This window comes from Urocampus carinirostris, chromosome 2 (assembly GCF_059441175.1).
Source record: "Urocampus carinirostris isolate Australia breed hairy pipefish chromosome 2, RoL_Ucar_1.0, whole genome shotgun sequence".
NCBI lineage: Eukaryota > Metazoa > Chordata > Actinopteri > Syngnathiformes > Syngnathidae > Urocampus > Urocampus carinirostris.
Window position 1 is genome coordinate 29,733,251 of NC_142350.1, and position 23,595 is coordinate 29,756,845.

At 38.0% G+C, this 23,595-nt stretch overlaps 1 protein-coding gene across 1 annotated transcript in view; it reads left to right on the forward strand.

Moving 5' to 3' along the window:
• The first annotated feature begins 1,634 nt into the window (after window positions 1-1,634).
• The window catches only part of tmem65 (transmembrane protein 65), a 41,599-nt gene continuing 19,638 nt past the window's right edge, over window positions 1,635-23,595 (forward strand). The window contains exons 1-4 of the mRNA XM_088326177.1: window positions 1,635-1,920; window positions 2,109-2,451; window positions 21,672-21,716; window positions 22,530-22,597. Coding sequence (XP_088182303.1) covers window positions 2,157-2,451; window positions 21,672-21,716; window positions 22,530-22,597 — 408 coding nt within the window. The 5' untranslated portion in view covers window positions 1,635-1,920; window positions 2,109-2,156. The remainder of the gene's footprint in view (window positions 1,921-2,108; window positions 2,452-21,671; window positions 21,717-22,529; window positions 22,598-23,595) is intronic.

The window sequence follows — 23,595 nt, forward strand, 5'->3', positions numbered from 1 at the left end:
GTATTTTGTGACGTTTTTACAAAATAACTCTACTTGCACCTTGTTTGGAAACAATTATTTACGAAAAAATATGATGTTGAAAATCAGCCTCAACAATTTTAAGTAACTACAAGGGAGACACATCTACAGTGGTATATTTGTTGATTTGGGACACAGGCCCTGGCATTATTAGTGTTTCACAAATGTTATCAAATCATCAAACGTCATACAGACTGAGTGGAATAAAATGCGCTGAAATTTTTTAAAAAAAATTGTATGACTCTCTCTCACGTCCACAAAAAAAAAATCAAAATATTTTGCTATCATGACTTTTTGGGTCAAAAATGTTCCCGACTTCTGGACTAGGGGGTGCTAAATAATACACACTGTCCCTTTAGTATATTATACATATTTCGTATATTAGGACTGCTTATCACAAATAAAGATTTACAACTAAAAAAACTAATTTGTTGATAACATTTCAAAAGGGTAAGATACATTTTTTTGATAGTTTTCGTGGAAACAAATTTTGGCCTTGTAAAAAAATATTAATAGATCTTTCATCAAGAAGACAGGACTGATCTGGAGCTGAATAGCTTCCCTAACTTTTGTATAATTGCATACCTGTCAACCTGTATGTTTTTGCTGTACAAAGTATGTTTATTATGCATTTTAAGAGGTGTACGACGTACGAGAAAATCTGTACGGAAAAACACAAATTTGTCAATTATGGGTATCATCCGGTATACCCCGACTATCACGAAACGGCAAATCCATCAAGTAAAATGAATTCGCTGCGGTAGCCTCTATTTCGGTATTGTTTTTTTCGTTGCAAACGAAACGAGCGGTTTGATGTAGTGAAAGGAAGTCTGTCTCTTTTTAGAGAACCGGCTTTTTCGGCTCAACTCATTAAAGACAGCCGGCTCTCAAACGTCTCAATTGCTTTGATGTGTTATATTACGAATTATTACGTTGTACAAAGAAGTTAAGAAAAAAAAGAAGTATAAAATGAGAAAATGAAAAAAGACAGGTTTGTGGTTATGCCTTTAATCAGTATATTACCAACAATAATTTAATGCAGAAAATGAATTAATAATTTGAATTAAAAAATTTATCATTCTACTTTGTATTTGCATGTATTTTTTCCTTCTGCAGTGAACGTCCAAGCTACTTCATTTTTGAACTTTTTTATAATAAACCTCATTCATGTCGAGCAACTCAGGATCTCACAACAAGTCAAGTCAACAATTTTTTAATTAACAATATATATGATATAACGATACACAGGTAAAATATAACATGTTAAACTACATCAATAAACACGTTTGAAAAAACAATGTTTTCCGATTATTTTGTATTTTGTAAGGGAAAATACGACAGTTTGTAAGGGCATGGAGCCGTGGAGGTTGACAGGTATGTAATAACTAATTGGACATGAGAAGAACGTTGATATTATTGCTGCAAAATAGGCAAACGTTCTCTTCAATCGTAAAACGTGATTGTATTACCTTTTTAACGGAAATACATTATTCGTAATTTTATAGTATTTCTTAAATCTTGGTAACATGGAGTTGGTCTTCGCCAGACCAACACCTTCTGATTGTATTTACGTCATGTGTGACGTATAAACCACGCGCAGACGAATGCTGCTTTCTCATTGGTCGCTTGTATGGACGCTTCCAGCCGCTCCAGTCTTTACCCATCCGCCTCTCCGCGTCCTGTCAACGAAGGTTACAACTACTGGCTTTAAACCCTTTTAAAACACTCCTAAATGCGTATTTTGTAGGTAAAAATGCCACGCGTTGCAGTTGTTTACGCCTTCGTTTCCACTTAGCGCGTGGGGAGCGAAAAGTTGCGACATATGCGTCGAGACAACTCGCTGTTGTTATTTTCCGTTTTATTCTGGAGCTAGTTGGACGGGACAGCAGAGGACCGTTTGAGGTGAGACTAGTTACTCTTTCATTTGGATTATTGTCGTCTCATTTTGGGGTGGTATTTTCTTTTTTACGGTATTTTTCTGTTATTGCCACGCCTGGTTTTAAACCCTTCTGTCACCCGAGTCGACTTGTGTTTTCACGTGACTGCTTCCGAGATGAGTTATACTAACCGTGGGCTTGTTCCATGACCAGCTTCCTAACCTTTCCCCACTGCCACGGTCGTCCTCCCCCCACCCGGAGATGTTTCCCCGCCTAAGGGGAGTCCTGCGGCCCGTCCTCTACCTCAGCTCCGGTAGAGGGACGATCCAAACTGGATTCTTGAACCACCAAACCGAACACGATGGTTCGGCTGCAGAGCTTCCGGTCTCCGCGCTGGTTCAACGGCGTCATCTCGGCACGCACCCGCTGAAAGAGCCCGTGGAGCCCCTCAACTCGCCTCGCGGAGCCAAGGAGTTTATTTATAGCCTGCATCCATCTGAACGCACCTGCCTGCTGCGGGAATTGCACAAGTTCGAGTCCATTGCCATTGCACAAGGTAGGGGTTTGTACGCTATAAGATGTATCATTTCGGGTAATTGCTTTCTATCTATCTACCTTGGTCATATCCCTCAAGATGGGTGACCGACAGCAAGACAAACACGCACAGTAACAAAGAAAATAAAAGGGGAAAAAAATAGCAAAAAACACACACAAAAATGTTTGGACCATGGCCAACCCAAATGCCCAAACACCCAAACAAATAAGGCACCTCGGCACCTAAGTTGGTCATGCTTTCGTCCCTCCAGATGAAACGGGACACCAGAAAGCGGCCATCTCACTCGGGTCAGGGTGACACAACACACTCTTTTGTTCAACAGCAGGGCCCGACAGCTTTCACTTGTTTACCCCTGCCGCGTCATACAGGTGCCCTGCACGTCCCTTAGAACGCACCCAAACATCCCACTATCCTTTCACAACACCTCTTCCTCATTCTTATCACCAACAATAGCTCTAGGTTTAACTAGATTTAGACCTCTTTCCTGCAGTGTACTCATAACTCCATCCATCCATGTAAATAGCTGACTTCCAGTTGGTCTCCTTCATTTGACTTCTGCTCTGTAGATCCTCTTCAACATTCGTTCCTCATCCATCCTCTCCATGTGTCCAAACCAACCGAGTACTGTCTTATCCACACGCTTGCTCAGGTCCACGACTACTCCAGTTCTGTCTCTCACAATTTAATTTCTCAATCTATCCAATCTTGTCACTCCTAAAATACTCCTCAAACACTTCATTTCAAAAACATTTAATTTCCTTCTTAAATCTGGGGTCAGGCTCCAAGTCTATGCACCATACAACACAGTCGGCACAATCACACTCTCATACAGTCCCCTCTTAACATCCATACTCATAATCTTGTTGCTCAAAAGTATGGGTAATTGCAACTACATACCTGTCAACCTGTACTTTTTTGCCATACAAAGTACGTTTATTATGCATTTTAAGACGTGTACGATCTACAAGAAAATCTGTACGGAAAAACGCAAATTTGTCAATTATGGGTACACCGACTATCACGAAATGACAAATCAATCAATTCAAACGAGTTCGCCGCGGTAGCCTCTATCTCGGTATCGGGGGTTTTTTTTCGTTGCAAAGGACGTGAGCGGTTTGATGCCACTGTGCAAGCTGACCATGCGCCTTATATATGGATCAATATTAAGTCGCTAAGTCTTGCAACTAAGGCAAGCAGCCGCCGACTAGATTTTCCCCCGAACGCGAAGTCGTCCGCGGTGTATGCTGGGATTTATATACCGGCGTTTCATTGGCTAACCAATGTGTCAATCATCATTTGAATCGATCACTATTGGCTAAAGTTATTCGGAGGTAAAAGGGGCGGATCCTTTTTATTATTTACAGGCTCGCATAGGCTAAAGGGGCAAAACAAAGCCTGCAATTGGCCGAAAAAGATGTGTCAATCATCAGTTGAATCGATTACTATTGGCTAAAGTTATTCGGAGGTAAAGGGGGCAGATCCTTTTTATCATTTACAGGCTTGCATAGGCTAAAGGGACAAAACAAAGCCTGCAATTCTCCGAAAAAGACGACTGTGAATAGCATGTTGGGTAGAACTAGATAGATAGATAGATAGATAGATAGATACTTTATTCATCCCCGAAGGGAAATTCACTTTTCCAGCAGCATCCCTGAGCTGAGAACAATCGAAAATAACACGGGAGCTGCTGGAGTGGCTGCCATTCGTGACGGCGCCGGAGAAACGATTCAATTTGAATCATGTACAAACAAACAAACAATTGAATCATGTACAAGAAACGATTCAATTTGAATCATGTACAAACAAACAAACAATTGAATCACGCCAAAGAGATAACAGTATTTTACTATTCTGTACTGTATTTGTAAATATTTTACTCTCCTGGATTTACTACACTCACGGATATAAGAGGACCATGGTTGCACATTATTATTGAACACAACGACTTCGGTGAGCTACTCCGGCAATATATTTTCCCAGTATCCTGTTTCAGACTGATCTCGATGTGTTCTATTTTTAAATTAAACTCAATTCCAAGTGTTTATTGTCATATGCACAGTAAAGCTGCGAGCGAAAAAGAAAATAGAAACTTAGGAATGGTTGGCATTTCTTGAAACCCAAGACATTAATCTTCCGAATGATATTTGGAACGATGCATTTGAGTGACATCGTACGGACACCGCATCCGCACGTGTCTACGACACGTATTTGCTTCTTTGCAAGCTTTCAGAATGTTAAGGGGGTAACAAGTTTGACTGAATTACCTGACTGTTTTGTCGACGTTCCCATTGTAGCGCCTCATAATCCGGTGCGTCTTATGTATGGAAAATATAGGACCAAAAACTATTTTTGGGGGTGCGCCCTATAACCCGGTGTGCCTTATAGTGCGGATAATACGGTAATAGTTATGTAGTAAAAGGAAGTCCATCTCTTTTGAGAGAACCGGCTTTTTCGGCTCAACTCATTAAAGAGAGCCGGCTCTCAAACGGCTAAATTGCTTTCATTATACTACGAATCATTATTGTTGTATAAGGAAGTTAGTATAAAAGGATAAAATGAAAAAAGACAGGTTTGTGGTTATCTCTTTAATCAGTATATTACCAACAATAATTTAATCCAGAAAATGAATTATTTGAACAAAGAAATGTATTATTTTACTTAATTATATTTGCATGTATTTTTTCCTTCTACAGTGAACGTCCAAGCTACTTCATTTTTGAACTTTTTTTATAATAAACCTCATTCATGTCGAGCAACTCGGTATCTCACAACAAAATGCTTATTAACAATTTATATGATCTAACGAAACACATGTACAATATAAGATGTTAAACTACATAAACAAACAAAAACAATAATATGGTGTAAGATTATTTTGTAAGGGAAAATACGACAGTTTGTAAGGGCATGGAGCCGTGGAGGTTGACAGGTATGCACCTATGGCAATTTAGACAGAGGTTTGTGCATGTGTTTGATGTCCTAAAATGACACCAAGCGACGAAACCACTTGGGGTATTTTTTACCCAAGTGTTTTCAAAGTGTATTTAATTATGTATTTTTCAATTAATTAATTGATAATATTATGCACTGGTTCAGGTATCTTAGCCCAAAATAAAAAAATATCTTACTGGCGTACATCGCTAAAAAAAGTTGCAAACTACTTTAATTCATTCATCGGGGCGGCAGTGGCTCAGGAGGCAGAGCGCAAGAGTTTGCAGTTCGAATCCCGGCTCCTCCGTGTTACATGTCGAAGTGTCCTTGGGTAAGACACTGAACCCCTAATACCCCCAATAAGCAGGTTAGCGCCTTACATGGCTGCACGGCCGCTATTGGGATATATGAAGCACATTGTAAAGCGCTTTGGGAAGTCTTGACTTGAAAAGCGCTATATAAATGCAGATCATTTCATTTCATCAGCATGCCTACTACCGGAGCTGGAAATCCTTAGGTCCAGTATGTAAAAACCCTGCCTCCGTTTTGATTTAGCCACTGACCGTTAAACACGGTCCTGTGTAGAAACACCTTTGGTTTAGGGTAAACTGTGGTTAAAGGTAAACTGTAACAGGGTTATTGGTCGATCTAAGTTGTCCCTACGTGTGAATGGGCGAGTGAGCCTTCTGTCTTTTTGTACCCTTTGATTGGCTGGCAACCAGTTCAGGGTGTCCCTTGCCCACTGCTTGAAGATAGCTGGAATAGGCTCCAGCACCCCTGTGGCCCTTCTTAGGGTAAGCGGTGCAGATAATGGATGGATGTAACAGGGCTTTTTTTTTTACTTGTTTTGAGTTCACGTCTACCGACTAGAGCAGAGGTCGTGAATGTATGGCTCGCGAACCAGATTCGGCTAATTTCATGTGTACATATGCCCCGGAGATAAAATGTTACTCATTCGGATTGCTTCTGTAGCAATACATTTCTAAAAAGCTCAAAGTCACGTTTGGTACATGCATAGGCGAAGCAACGCTGATGATGCAAACTGTTCTTATATTAATGGCACAGTCTCAAATACAGTTTACAGTCCAGGTATCACACCCACAGACTTCGTTTTGGCTATACGTCGCTAATAAATCCTTTACATCGAAGCTCATTCAATAATGTATGTTCCCTGTTGAGACACTTTATGATAACCCACAGAACAAACTGTAAACACACTAAAACGCCAGCCAAACACCCAGAGCTATTTGATTGAGTGAACGGGAAGGATGGGCACAGCTATGCAGACAGTGCAAGCTCTGCTCTCTCTAACACGCACCCATTGCTCTGAATGAAAATACATTTAAGAACTTTTCGTTTGCATTTGTTTTGTGTGACATTTTTACAAAAGAACTCTGCTTGCACCTTGGTTTCTAACCATTATTTAACAAAAAAGGTCAAAATCAGCCTCATTTAGCTTAAGTAACTATGGGAGGGAGACAAGTTAAAAGTGGTGTAGTTGTTGATATGAGACGCAGGCTCTGGCATTATTCCTATTTCATAAATTTGATCAAATCATCTGACAGCACACAATGAAATAAGATGCGCTGAATAATGGATTTTGTCTGGAGAGATGGTTAGCTGGTTTTGCTGAATTTTGTCCTAAAATATATGATATGGCTCCTCCTCTCTCCAAAAAAACCCACAACAAAATCTCAATATTTTGCCATCATTGTTCTTTGGGTGAAAAAGGTTCTCGACCACTTAACTAGAGCCTAATGGTTTAGCCAGTTCACCAGAGTAGTTGACAATTTGGAAAGTTAGACAGTTGTTTTACACAATGAATATTGTCACAACTGCTGGTAATGGCTTTATTGAAGAAGAAAATCCCTCAACAGTGTATTATTTTGTCGACCCAGCTGAAGCTCAGATTGACACCACTTTTATACACCAGCACACGCTCACTGACTAAGGCTAAATCAGGTTAACAGCTAGTGTAATCCTTATTCAATCAAGTCCACACTGCTTAACAGGCTCGGTGTGACTTTCAAGCCAACACAACTTCTATGGTCCAGATATTGCAGTGTAGCATATTCTGTGAGGATAAAAGGACGTTAGCAAAACCAGTTCATCTAATTAGTCTTACTAGGTTAATGCATATTTTATATGTTGATTTTATTTGTATGATTATTTGCCAGTGTAACCATGAAAACTTGAGGACTGTCAAAGCATTGAAAAAAAATAGCTGTGACGCTAATCCAACCATTTAGAATGTCTATGAGGAATAAAAGTTTGTAAACACGCACTTTTTTAGGTCCTCATGTCACATATTTATATTTTTCATCGGTTTGTCATAAGAAAGTTAATTATTATACAAAGGCCCAGGAATTAAATATTGAAACATACAGTCTACGTTTGTCATAACAGATTGTAATTGTGTGTCTTTTATGTACTGTGAGATGTACTGACTAACTAATTAGCGTTTTGCAATAATGACTTCCCCAGACAATTCATAAGGTGTATAAAGTCGATTGATAGGCTTATACAGGATCCATATACAATTTGACAATAATATTTGAAATTAATGTGTTTGCAAAGTCTCATTATTGTATTATATTTGTTATACTTTCCATATCTCATTATCTCTGACAAGTTTGCCAAATGTCAGGAATCACGGGCACTAACTGTTGAATAACTTCACCCTCTTGGGTGTTATTATCCTGGAAAGCATTTGATGACTTGACTTGACATGACCCTTCACCTTCCTGCACGGAAATAGATTATTGAATGGGACCAATTGATCTTGGTTTCCTCCCAATTTATAAAACCATCCAGTCATTTGTGACACTTATTGTGTCAAATGAGACATACGGGATTAGAAATGTCAAATATTTCATTCATTTTCATACTTGTCAACCCTGCGTAATCACACAGATCGAAAATTGAAGGTTTTTCTTTTCTTTGGGTTGGAGTTGTTTATTGTTTATTGTTTATTAAGTGTATAGATACTTATAATAAACCGCATTAAGGCTATTGAAGTCTTTCACTTATCCAATCATTTCGCACAGCAAGGATTCTTGTTTTGTTTTCAATATGTGAAATATTTTTACCAGGACTGCAAGGCACTTGTCACACTTGTCATTTCCATGATTCCGCCCAATGGCCAAATTCAGCACCAGTAATCACGAAAACAAACAAACGAAATTCATAGCCAAAGAAAATTTCCATTTGAGGAAGGCAAAACATTGTATATTGAATAAAAATCGTATTTATTTTGGAATATGATTGTATTAAAATATAATAGAAAATATTCATATACAATTCGATAACATTTTATAGGTTTTAGCTGGCAAATAGAATTATTTGTAAACATCTACAGCTATTCTAATAATATCAAATTATAGTATGCTAAGAATTGGGACTAATTATTTTCCTATGGACTGATGGAAAATCCGACTGTCAAACTGTTACTTACCATGGTCCAAAGGGGTTAATGAGTTGCCGACTACAAACTTCAGATTACGACCTTTTAAACATTGTCTGAAACAGTCGAGCATTTGTTTATGGTCATAATGTCATTTAACAAAGTGAAATAACCGACGTTGAAATAAATCTTGATTTCACGAGTTTGTTTGCACAGCATTAAAAACATCGGCTATTTTTGTAGCATGGATTTCTGCCTAAAGAAAATCTGTATCAATTAAGCCCCAACTGTAAGGACTACAAACACAGCTGCAGATGGGGAAAAAGCAGATCTGACAAGTACTTTTATAAATACACATATTGAAACTTTTACATTTGAAGTTTTACTTAATACATTTTTGCATACCTTGTTGTATTTTCTCATTACACACGGAAGGACTTGTACTTGCAAGGTCTGCTTTTTCTGGTGCACCTAATAATGAGGCTGCACATTTTGGTCTTGTCCAAGAGACAAAGTTTTTCGATCATTAAAAGTATCAATAAGTCAGGCAAGGAGAGCCGTGGGGAATAGGCCGCTGTGAGCTGTGAGACATCTTTAGATCGTGCTGCTCTTTCTGAAAGTAATGATCCTTGATAAAGGCTTTTGTCGTTTTCTTGAAAAGGTTTTCCACTTTATTTTGACATGCATGATCAGCAACAATCTTTAATCACCAGCCTTAAATGGCAAGTCAACTAGTGTAAATGTCAATGAGCGCTAATCTTCAATAGTCCAAAAAAAAAAAAAAATCGTACTTTGGACAGTGGACCTTGCATTATACACTGTTGTTAGTCAATAAAAACATAATTTTGTGAAGGATTTCTTCAAACCTGCTCTCTAACTAGCGTCCTTAGCACAGGAATACATAAACCAGAAATTAAGGAAGTCTCCTTTAGCTGTATAAATGGTTGGTTGGTTGAATCCCTTAACCACTAGGGTTGTAGGGGGCACCATTTCCTGTAGTGTGAATTGGGTAAGTACAGCCTGGTGGCTCCCATCCCTCTCCAGGCCATTATGTTTCCACCCGGTCTCGAACAGGGCACCTTTCGCAATAAGGACCTAATTTATGATCCCTATGAAATTGAGCATCAAAGGAAAAGCTAAATCCACACTTGGCTCAACTAAACTATTTTTTTTATCATTGGTACTTTCAAACAAATTGATGTGATACAATTCGGCAATGTTTCCCCCTTGAATGCAGTTACAGCTAAAATCGAGGCTCTGTAAAAGTCTGATAACAATCCGGTTCATCGTACATCTGTGTTGAAGGAGGGAGGCTTAGGAAGCTGTCATGACTCCAGAGAACCAGTGTTTCTTACTCCTGTGATAATGTTTTGTGGCTGTTGCTTCCATGGCAACGTCATGACATTGATTTTTTTTTTTAATATGTTATAATTATCTTGAGTGGTAGTAGAAATGCCAATAGTAGTACTAAAAGTCCCTATGCCATAAAACCGTTTTAGTATAAACTGTACAACTATACTGTATCCAAATTATTTACCTCTAGGGGACACAATTCACCTTAACTGCAATGTTTTTGCATTATGCATTAGTTAGTATATTGCTGCAATCTCACTTTTTTAGATTGCAATATGTGACAGCATGAGGTAACATTATGCAAAGCTCTGCCTTTTTTCCTCCTTGACTTTTCTTGACAGATTAAAGTCTGCTGACATGCACACTTTCACCTTCGTCTATTTAAAGTCTCACAACTATTCTGTTACCTTTCCCTATGCTGGCTGCAGAAATGCTGAATCAGTTACTAATAGACCAGTCAAGTTACTTAGTGAATGTAAAGTACTTGATTATTTATCATATACATTAGTAAACCTTTTACTTACTTGAACAACTTTTGGAGTTTGATGTATTTCCTTTACATTTTGAGTATTGCAGCATAAAAAAGTTTTCTCCATTAGCAAACATTAACGAAATGTCTTTTTAAAACCTTTCACACTGAAGACATTTATCTGTAGTAGGAGGTAAGATTGCTTTTAATGGGCATGCGTGGTATAAATTTTGGTCATTTATTGCACCTAAATCCCAAAGATTGAGGTATGACTATATGATATATGATAATGGGTGAAAACAAAAAATTTATTTTGACCGATTTCAGTACAACAATCTAAGTCCACATTCCTTATTCAGTGCACTTGTGTGATTACTTCTTTTTCACTGCCGCTTGCATTTACTAAAGTTAAAGCCATAGTGTGAGTCCCTTATGCTTTCTTTTCGTTTCAGAGGTCTCACCTTTTTATTGCTCCATAGCGCCTCTGCTCATCTCATTTAATTTGCACTCAGCTGTGCATCAGAGAACCCATTATGACATACAAGCACACAAACATCATTACAAACCAAGAGTGTTTGAAAAGGGCACCACTTGATTTCATTCTTATGCTGATATGAAACCAGAATGATTTCTGCTGAATGTTCTGATGTAATTTTATGCAAGACTGGTCCAAAGCATAATTGTAATTCCATGTGCAACATGTCTTTGACGTGCACCCTATGTTTGTATTTGAATTTAAAAAACAACAATACGTTTTCAAAACAAATCGTGTTTTATTTTTTAAAAACAATACCTCACAGTAGGAATTTAAAAAAATATCATAAAAAAAAGTCTCGTATTTGATTCTGTTATGCTGATTCACATAGAATCGACAGAGATTTGACCCAATTGATGACGTTGTTGTTAGTTTTGGTAAGACGCTAAGTTTAGAAAGAAATTGTCATTTGTTTATCAGAATGTGAGCATGCCGTCCAACTGGCTAGATATCAAAATTGAAAATTTGAAATGATTGCCTTTGATGAAAACGGGAACAGACGGACCGCCCTATGAATTTAATCATAAGGGCACTACAGACACTCTGGTGATATGATTACCCTGAAAGCCAACATGCTTTTTGTCTTCTGGAAGTCGAGGTAGTATTCGCATCACAGCAGAAAACCGTGCCAATCAAAGTGTCGAGCTAGAAAACATTCGGTGTCCAATGAACTGTGTAAGATTGTGTTTTTCTCTTTTCTTTTTCTTTATTTTTTTACAACAATAGCATGCCATTCACTGGCAAGTAATAGACCCGAATAAGATGATGAAAGAAGCATCTTTTCAATGCCAGTCATTGGAAAACAACAGTGAGAACGAACCAAGGAACTAAATGACTGGAAAAGACAACGATAAAAAGAAAAAAATCAAAGTGCCACTGGTGTTTTCATTTTTGTTAAAGCATTATTGCAAGATTGTGAAGTTCATTTTATCATCGTCTGAGCATATTTGCAATCTACTGAACATAAATATCTCTAAGTTTAGAAGTGTCTCTTTATTTCATTTTTGGATTTCCCTACATATCCTTGCTCTCTCAATATTCTTTTCGCAGAAATGTCAAAACTATAGTTATCCTGTAAGAAAAAAAAGCGTTGAAGCTAGCAAAAATGACTGCACATACTAACGTTGAAAATAATCCTGAATTCATTTATTTACCAGGACATGTGAGGGCTCATTATATTTAAAATGTAATGAGCTCTCCCATCAAAGTCAACTAGTGTAAATGTCAATGAGTGCTAATCTTCAATAGGCCCCAAAAAAATAGTAATTTGGACTGAGGACTTTGCATTATACACTGCTGTTAGTCAATAAAAACATCATTTTGTGAAGGATTTCTCCAAACCTGCTCTCTAATTAGCTGGTATAAAAGCATCCTTAGCAAAGGAATACATAAACCAGAAATTAAGAAAAGCTCCTTTCGCCGTCTAAATGGTTGGTCTATTTAATAGATTGTGGTAAAAATGTAAGATATAGAGACATTTTACTCAAAAGCCATGAATTTTCTAATTCTTTTTTTGCATGGCCTTACAAAACTAGAATATTGGCAATGTTCGGATCCTAATCCTAATATTACCAGCAAGTCTGAGAACTGAGTAGAGAAAAAAGTTAGAGATGAAACTCACATTATAAAAACTCAACTAAGCAGCTGCCATCCTGGGACCAGGTTGTCCTCAAGGTGTATGTCACGCTCTAAAATCTGTTTCCTATTTATTTTCATCATTATTATGATGTATGGCGGCAGGTAGTGTGCCAGCTTTACCAGAAGGAGGGGGGGCAATAACAATCTATCTTTGTATTAACAGTAATGAAGATTTAAATAAGCACGCGTCACTGATTTGACGTCACTTTAGACATCTCCTATAAGGATACATTTGTGTCATGCTAAATAAAAAACAGAAGAGTTGATGTTTGATTAGTTAGGGATAATAAAAAGAATGTGTCATGTTAAGGTCTTAATTTGCCCTTGAGCCTCTTTGCTTGGGCATATCTGCATCAAACAACTACTAAACCAGAACTATACTATTGCTGGTCTTGTTTGAAGTATTGTAAATGCGTATTGGTGGTTTGCCTGGCATCCAAGGTGTAGCCTGGCTCTCGCCCATGTGAGGAGAATGTTGTGTAATAGGATTGAATGGATTGTATGACTGCTTTATTTTGATATGTTTTGTTCACCGGGAGTTTTTAAGCATACACAGACAATTCATTCCCGTTAGGAAGACCTTTGTCCTATTTGTCTTGGCCCAACAATCTTTTTTTTTTTTAACTTTTTATTTCTCACACCAATTTTGACAGAGGTTTGATTCCTCCATCATACATCAACACAAAATATATACATTTGACACACTCATAAATAACAGAAGAAACAACAAAGAAGAAAAAAATACTATTAATAGAAAGGAAGAATAAATGTTCATACAATACATCCATACAAAAAGAAATATATATATATATATATATATATATATATACATACACATAAATAAATATATATATATATATATATACATATATATAAAATAATAAATCAAAATATACACCCAAAAAAAAAAAAAAACACATAATAAATAGGGGGAGGTGTTTAGACATCAAGTAAAATTTGTGTGATAGGCTTCCATCTTTTCTCAAATTGGTCAAGTTTCAGTTGAAGTTTTGCAGTGATTTTTTCCATAATGTACATTTGCTTTAATTTGTCTCTCCATTGTTTTATGTCAGGAGGTTGTGGTTTCAGCCAGGACACTGTGATCATTTTCTTTGCTACCAGAAGCATTACCCTTAGTATATATTTCTGTTGACCAGATAGTAATTCTTCTGGCAAAATTCCTATTACGTAAGCCTTTGGGTCCAACCGCAACTCCCAGCCCGTGATTAATTTTATTTCTCTCTGGATACTTCTCCAAAAATTTAATATTACAGGGCAATTCCAGAAAATATGCGTAAAGTCACCGACCCCCCCACAGTTACGCCAGCATAGATTTGAGGTATTTTTATATTTTGAAGTGATAGAGGGTGTATAGAAGAATCGCATTTTTACTTTCCATTCAAACTCCCTCCATGTCGGGCTGTTGGTTATTTTGTGTCCCTCTTTCAATGTTTTTTCCCATTCGTTGTCTTTTATCGCTACATTAGTTTCTTGTTCCCATTTTTCCTTAACTGCCATGTCCTCATTACTGAGATCCATTCTCAGGGCTTTATATAGTTTTGATATAACCCCCTTTATTGATTGTCCTTTTGTATACGATATTAATAATCTTAATTTAAATCTTAATTGAAAAGAAAGGGGACGATAAAGCAAGCTGTTCTTTCATTGCGCATCTGGGGTAACTTTAAATCTTATTTTATAAAACATTTTGCCAGTGTGGGTGCAAAGCATTGTTCAGGAGGAAATACATTCTGGCTCTGGTAACAGTGACCGTAGTTTTTTTCTGAGCAGATGGTGTGCATCGACACACATCGAAATGGATGGTGTGTGAGATCAAACGTGCGCAAGCCTTCATCATCAACAGCATCTCTCAGGAACTCCCTTTATGCTCATAGTGAATTCACTCCAGTATATCTTTTACAGTTTTTTTCCACACCCTAATTAAAACCGCTTTTGCCCACATTCTGCCAAGAGAATCTTACTCGACTTCCCTTTTTACTGTCTGAAGTTTCCCTCTAGTCAGTGCAATATTTTCTGACATATTTCAGCTGGATACCAGCTAGATAATAGTATCCTTGTGTTTATTGGGATTGATATTTTGCTCTCATTGTAGAGTTTTACTTTTGGACTCCTTGTATCCATACCTCTGCCTCTTTACCTGGCATTCCATATGCATATTTTCCTCATGTTCTGTCTTATAAATCATACAACAATACTGCATGCCTTTATCTTGATGAATGTTTCCCTCCCTTTACTGTTCTCTATTGATCTTGTACAGAGAAAAGGAGCTCGTTCTAGAATTTTCCTGTTCAGAAATAATTGTCCACACAAAGAGAAATGCCCACAGATAGAAATTGTGTTTCCACACATGCACACCAACACCCAGATAAACACACACATGCGCCCACAAATTTGAAATATAGCATCCGCTTATTTTCATTTGTGCTGCTTCTCGCTGTCATTTAAATTGAGCCGAATCCTCAAGAAATAAGTTTTTCAATCAAATCCTGACAGGGGGAATCACACACAACTACAGAGTTGCTACTTCAAATTCAGAGACGAATGCTCCTGGATTTGCTTTGTTTTTCTTTCAATGCTGAAGCTCTAAAAATTGCCCCAGAAATTCCTCCAAAAATTAAAGTCATGTCAATATTTTTTTATGTATTGGACTGTCGAAAATATTTTGACATTTTTTTTGTGCACATTAAAGTTATTGAACATTGATTTTTCAATCACAACTTTTTCGTGTTGTCGCACTAATCATATATATATAATATATAATATATGTGTGTGTGTATATATATATATATATATATATATATATATATATATAATGTGTGTGTGTACTTGACTCGTTCCATTCCTGCTAGGGCTGCACGATTTTGGAAATAAACCTTATCGTGATTTTTCATACTTGTATTGCAATTTCGATGAGATTTTCAATCTGACAAGAAAAGTGCATTTCTGTGCTTGTTTTGTTTTTGGGGGGGAGAACTTAAACATAGAGTCTGCTTCTGACTACCCCTTTTTGAACATGTTATGATAAGATTATTTTGTTATTGAGTCATTGCTTTTGTCCTGTTTTTATTTTAATGTTCGAAATAATGTTTTCATTCATTCAATCTAAAAAAAAAAGTCATGCAAACTTACCTCGACATGATGTCTTTAGAGACTAAGAGTGTACGACTTTAACAATATAACTATAGATCTACAAATAAAAACAGAATTGCAGTTGAATAAATGGTCTTTGTTGGACAAAAGTACAACAAAATTGGGGGGCTGCTCCTTTCAGTGTTAGAAAACGATTTAGAGAGAGGCTGGCTAGTTACACGCTAGCGTTGGGTAACTGCAACTTCTGCAAGGTCTTTGTAATGATTAAAATACTGGAGTGACAAAGATAGCGGTTTTTCACGAGAAGTAGCTCCAAGTCGTCTGTTTGATAGTTAATGGATCTAGTGTTGGCGAATAACTACAATCGGCAGTGGTGGTTCAGGGCTAGGCGTTGGCTATCCCTACCAACGCCGCCTCAGTAAATACACGGTAGCGATAAAAATCCAGGCAGCACCCGATGGTGATCAGATTTTCTTTGCGCTTTTCTGACTTTCCCCGGAGTCCGATTTAATTAACAAATTTATTTTCAATGTAACGAGTAACTAAAGCTACAAGATGTGGCATTTGTTTTGGTGGCCATTTATGCAAGGGATGTTTGACTGACTGGAAGCTTACACCAGCCTTTCAAAGTCATGCACTTACGTCTTTCAAACTTCGCCTCGCCTTTATTGGTTGGCGCCAATAAAACCTGCTTCTGATTGGCCGACGCGGTTAAACCACAAAATGTGGCAATTCTTGTTGGCCATACACTCTATCACGCAAATAACAAACTAGATCTATAAATCCTTGAAAGAAAAAAACCGCAGTGTTTTGCGATTACAGTTTTGCACTACCTTGAATCGCGATATCGTTCTTGGGATCACTTGTAGACCAGCATTTTCCAAGGGAAGGCTCCGAGCAGGAAGATAGGGGGGAAATTAAATCCGAAAGATAAGAGGAGGCAAGTACATGCATATTATTTTGTGTAATACCAACAGAACCTTAAAATCACATCTTATGCTGACAGGGAGCCAATGCAGGTTAGCTAAAATCGGGGTAATGTGATCAAACTTTCTTGTCTAAGTTAAAAGCCTCGCGGCAACTTGTCCTTCTCCCTCACGGACAAAAAAAAACAAAAGTATAAGGTCAACATCACTCATAAGCTATAGAATATAAGTGTGTCTTAAGTCTAGATTTAAACACTTAAATTCACACTTTCCACGCCTTGGCGTACGTCAGATAGCTAATAGGCAGCCACAGTATATGGCTAATGTCATCCCACAATGGCATGCTCCAGAGACAGCACGGGAACCGGCTGCAGTCCATCAATGTGCGAGAATGAGGCTGGGGAGTGTAGCAATGGACAGATAGATCTCTGTGGCTTGTGGGCACACAGAGTTGCATAACATCGCAAGTTTTGTGCCTTGACACAAAAAAGGTGATGGCCCAAGGAGTAAAGCAAGTCAATCTCTCAGATCGTCTGTTAAACCTGGCAAGGCTGCACCACTTAGTGTGAAACTCCAGCCCCCTTCCAGCCTTAAGTAGATGTAGAACAAGACAGAACCGACGTTATATGCAAGCTGAGTTGCACTCAAATAAAAAGGGAAATATTTGAGGAAAGGCATCAAAAACCCATCAGCTTTGCCAGAAAGCGAGTACCCAGGTAGAGACCATCAAAACATTATTTTACTTCAAATAAAAGTCATTGACACAATACGATCGCATTTACTGGAACGTGGTGAATGGACGTTTCCCTTAATCCAAAAATTTCTTACAAACTACACTTTTTCGAAAATAAAGAATTTGCACCTGTATTAAAAATATGTATGTATAATACACAGTGGAACCTCGGTTTTCGAACGCCTCTCAGTTGGAACAAATCGGAGTCCGACCAAAAATTTCGATAAATTCTTGCTTCGCTGTTCGGTCAAAAAATCGGAGTTCGAACGCCGGTAATACGTGAGTGCGTACGCTAGGGTGCAATGCTGAGCGGCGTACGGGTGTTTTAGCCCCTTATTATGCCTCCGAAGAAAGTCAGTGCAAGCAGCAAAGTTGCTACAGGTGAAAAAAGAAAAGTAGTGCGTACAACTATTGCATTTAAGAAAGGAATAATAGCTCCACCGTCCACCTGCGCCTTCTGCTGACCACCACAAAGGTAAGAAATCCTATTCATAATTATTTTCTTTATCCTTTTTTTTTAAATTTTTACACGTTCATGTTAGCGTAATCTTTCGTACGGAAGATAACGATAACGCAAACGTACGATTAGCCTGGGTTAGCTTCATGTTTACGTTAAACATTCAAGGTAAACATTCAGGGTGTTGGAACGGATTAAAACGATTTACATTATTTTTAATGTGAAAAATGATTTTGGGGATCGAACAAATCGGTTTTCGATCATTCACAAATCCAGGTATACATTTTCATGGACAATAAGTGCTGAAGTCTTTATTTGCACATCAATTTCTGTTTGTGTGCTACTTTGTTTCATTGAGTAGGATAAACAAGTAGAAATTGAAAGATTTTTTTTTTGTTTGTTTCAAATGCACAGTAGTTAAACAATATTAGAGATAAACTTTTAGTGAGGGAAAAATACTGAGCGAAAAAAAGCATCAATAATAATTTTCATAATTGAATAGTACCCGGGCAGCACGGCGGCGCAGTGGTTAGCGCTTGTGCGGCACAGTTCATGTCATGGGAACCTCCTGCGTGGGTTCAAATCCAGCTCCAGACTTCCTGTGCGGAGTTTGTATGTTCTCCCCGTGCTTGCGTGGGTTTCCTCCGGGCACTCCGGTTTCCTCCCACATTCCAAAAACATGCATTTCAGGTGAATTGGCCGGTCCAAATTGTCCCTAGGTGTGAATGCGCGAGTGAGTTGTCTGTCCCCGTGTGCCCTGCGATTGGCTGGCAACCAGTTCAGGGTGTCCCCTGCCCACTGCCCGGAGATGGCTGGGATGGGCTCCAGCCCCCCCGCGACCCTAATGAGGATAAGCGGTACGGCTAATGAGATGAGATGAGATGAATAGTACCCTGTGGAATCATAATCATAATTGAATCGTGAGCTACCAATAGATTCCCAACCCTGCTTCTGAGGCACACTTTTTATGCCAATAATATAATAGTTCAGCCCGCTTAGCAGTGTTTTTCTACCATGTAGCCAGTCAGCTAAAACAAAAATTACCAACAATGGAATTAATTATAATGTCATGCTTTATAGCCATGAGTGCTGGAAAGAGTCAATTGCTCACTATCAATCAGTTACATTTTAACCGCATTTTGCGTGCACGCTACTAGAATATTACCGCTTAACCTCATTGTTAGCCATTCGCTGTTGTATACATTACCTACGGCATTTTTCATACCAGATAGCAATACAAAGAAGTCCCACTGGTTTCGGTATCTCATCCAAGATCTTGAAAGTGTGACGAAAAGTCACTAAAACGCATGCTATGCATTGGGTTACCTCCGAGATGTCACTTGTCAAGCGAAAGTGTCCCAGCAATGGGTATGTGTGTGCAAGTACAGGTTTGACTATTGACTATAGTAAATATTGTTTTGAGAGTCATATATACATTGGCGAGCTGAACTGTACAATGTAAAAAAAAAATGTGGGCACTTTGAAAAAAGCCGCGCTTCTAGCCAAATGTCCTTTTTAAACTAACTGTTGCAAGAACTATATCTCTGTTGACAAATGGTTCATTGTCACTTCTTTAAGTGACCTAACCCTGACCAATGTTATAGTGTTTTGATAGTTTTTAATATTTATATGTCATAGTTTGTTTAGATTTTGTTTTCTAATGTTTGTCCTTATGTCTCCTCATCATCTCTTCACATTTTTCTTTGTTTATTTCGCGCCCTGTGTCAGCCAGTCTTCATCTTGTTTGTCCTTTCTAGGTGTCTCTCTTTATCTTGTTAGTGCGTGTTAATTTAGTTTGCAGTTTTCTGTCAGTCTTAGATTGCTGTCTACTTGTTGTGTTTTGTTCCGTTATGTTTAGACTCAATTTTTTGTCATGGTATTAGTCCGTACTTTGCCTCGGTTGTCCTGCTCCCCTGCTTTTGGGTTCAAATAATCAATGTTTTGAAACAAATCATACACTTTAATTTTTGAACCACAATCTGCTAAATTGAGGTTGCAACATGGAAATCTGTTTTGCATGAGCTTTTATTGTAAATACTTTCACGCTGGCTTGTGAAATTTGACTACAATATATCAAATACCATGATAACCCATCAAATGGGAAAGTGCACAAAGGGAATTAGGGATGAGCAGATTCTTTACACTGGTTGAGCTATTGAATAATAAAAATGAACTACTTAAATGCAGTCCATCGAGGGTTTCTCTGTTTTTGTGCCACTCCACTTATAAAGTGCTATTTCAGGGTCTTGTTGAGCTGAGAGCTCCATGATTTTTTTTTATTCAAATGCTTATCTATATTAACTCAAGTCTAATCAACAAATGGCTATCTTTGCGAGAGGTGGTTGCAGGATTATTGAAAAAGGACATGGCTGCTGCGAGTCTCTGCTCGTGTCTAGCTTCTCATCAGTCCATTAAAGGCTCCCCCAAAGGCCCAATGATCCTTTATGCTGGACCCAATTCTTTCTGTAGGGAAACACTGCGGGGTTTTAGATGCCACAAAATCAATACTTTACACCAGTGGCTTTTAGTCAGCCATGTTAGCCCATATATTGTAAGGTTGGGGTTCTGTGGTTATAAACTGAAAAATAAAGTACTTCTACTCTTTTAGCCTTTTTACAATGCCTTAAAGTTTGTCGTGGAATACTTGGCGGATAAAGGTTTACCTAGCACCACTCTGACTTTGCATGTCTTTAGTGTGTGGCATGGAAAGGACAAGGACACTGTGCTGTAATACAATCTCTTCTATTATTGTGTGTAAGGAAAAATTAGGATGGGAAACTAGATGTGGAAGTAACCTACCAAGAATCAAAAAGGCCTTCATAAAACCTTAATGTCATAGTGGCATACAGCAATGAAATTGTGTCTTCTACAAGGTGGGCTGAGATGTGTGACATTAAATAGATTTCAGCATGTGGAAATCAGATTTCAATTTTCACAGAGTTGAGTGAAACAAATCCAATTTCACAGAACCTGGAAAAGGAAACCATTTTATTGCCTTCAGCCTGTTAAGCAACTGCTGCTGACTGCTTTCTTTTGTCCTGTAAAGTACAATGACGAAGCTATCCCATTCCTTTGAATTTGCAACACTATAACATACGTGTAAGAGTCACAACTACATTTTAAAAATGTGAGTCATTCAGGCCTTTTTTTTCTAGGGGTAGCCACCCACACAAAAATGACCTGATCAGTCACAAGTGCTGTCAAAATTCTCATTTTATCCTATATCTAGGACTGGTGTCCAATTATCCAGGCAAGAAAACTATCAGCTGCAGGATCTGGCATACCGCCTGAGTGCGCGAAAGAAATTATTGACAGACTACTGGGTCACACCTTTTTCTCAGTACTTTTGTCACAATGTGACAAGTTTAGGAGTATTGAAAATGATTTTGAAAGCATATTATTATTATGGTGCCTGACAATGATGATTTAAAAAAAGAATAATTGAATATTATCCTCTTATGTAAACAGTTTCAACATTTTTTTGGTGATAGTTTTTTTTTTTTGTTTTAATACTGCAAACTTTAATCCTGATTTTCATTTTCCAATTTCCTAATCCGCCTCTTTAAATTTTGATTTATTCTAAAACATTTTTCAGAAAGCATGCTTTCAAAGCTGGATGTTTTTCTCTTAATAGTGACATTATTATCTTCTTTTTCATGGACAGGGCAGCTTGACATCGCGCCACCCACTGCAGCACAGTTAAGATACGGTAAGAATGATTTTATATAAAATAATATATATACATCTCTTAAAGAATACAGAATAATTCAATTCCTACATTTTAGATTGAAACGGTTCATAATTTACAGTAAAACCTAAAACCATGTCAATTGGTCCAAAAAATAACTTGTTCATCTCCAATATGTGTTTTAAGCCCTATTAATATTTTTGTTGACAATGTTTCTGCTTTAAAAAAAAAGAAGAAAAAAAACCTTTGTGTTGTTTTGTTTATTTATTTTTCAAAATATCGTTAGTTTTCTTTTGATTCATCATCAAATAGAACGGAATTGGTTTGAGCGTGATGTAGTGTTAAAATGATTGCCACAACATTTTTTTCTGTTTCAGCTAAGACTTTAAAGTAAAAAATTACCCACCTATCTCTGAAGCTGTTCATTGTGATCTCACACACACATATACACACACATACACACACACACATGCCAAAAGTGTTGACTCCATAAGGACAGCAGTTTTGATAGATGTTGCAATCCCTAAAGATAGCAACTTTGGAAAGGAGGAACTTGATAAAATAGACAAAAACCAAGGGCTGAAAGAGTGACGATATAGAAAGTGAAGGCAACCTTGGTGCCAGTGGTGATTGGGGCATCAGACTCCCAGGTCTTTCATTGAAGAACAAAATCTAAAGGAGACATAAATATATTTCAATGCAAACGTTCTAATAATATTTGTCTCTAGATACAATACAATACAATCATAAAAGAAAATGTGTTTAACGCCATTGTCTTTTTGTTTGGTAATTTTGCTAATGTTGAAATGATTTGTGTGTTTTTTAATTTTTCAGTTCTCCTGCACAATGCACTCCCTTTTGTTGGATTTGGATTCCTGGACAACTGTATCATGATTGTGGCTGTAAGTCTACTCACACACAAGGAGAAACTGTAAGACAAAAAAGCCCGTTAAACAAAGGTCATTTAGAAGGAGCGGCACGGCATGTGGGTGGTTAGCGCAGAGCCCCACGGTGCAGAGGTCCAGGGTTCAATACCAGCTACCGGTCTCCCCGTGCGGAGTGTGCATTTTTCTCCCCGCGTCTATGTGGGTTTCCCCTGACACTCCAGTTTCACCACCACAGTCCAAAAACATGCATTTCCCCTTCATTGGCAGGTGCAAATTGTCCCTTGGTGTGAATGAGCGAGTGAATTGTCTGTTGCTGTGTGCCCTATGACTGGCTTTTACCCAGTTCAGGGTGTCCCCTTTGCCTGTAGATGGCTGGGATGGGTTCCAGCACTCCCGTGACCACACTGAGGATAAGTGGTGTATAAAATAGATGAAGGTCATTGAGAAGGATATAAATAGAAGAAGAATAGAAAAATGTACTTTTAATGTCATTGTCTTTGTAACCATGTACACAGAACGAAATGTCGATACACCTGACCCGTACAGTTAAACTGTAGCAAGCCGATGCAGCCGCAGCCAGACAGGGCGCCGCCATTTTAGACCCAACTGCTGTGTTGGGAGTCATTAGGTGACCAAACCCCCCAATTCTAACCCTTAATGCCGAGCGCCAAGCGGGGAGGCAATGAGTACCAATGTTGTAAGTCTTAGGTATGACTCGGCCGAGGCTTGAACCAGCCCTAATGCTCTTTTAATTATTTTTTTCAGGAAAAAAAATGGTACATGTAGTTAGGACATAAGGGTGGGTTGGAAATCAAATAAAGAAATCAAGTCATTAGAAAGAAACAGTCCAGATGGGAGAGTAACGCTTTCTGCTCATTAATCATTTCGCCTAATCTTAGTTCTTTTCTGTCTTCTAACATTCTTTGCACACGCTCCTTTAATGTTTTCTCATTCATCTTACTGAAGGTCAAAGAATCAAAAGATTACAAATGAAATATATTATCAATTGAAAT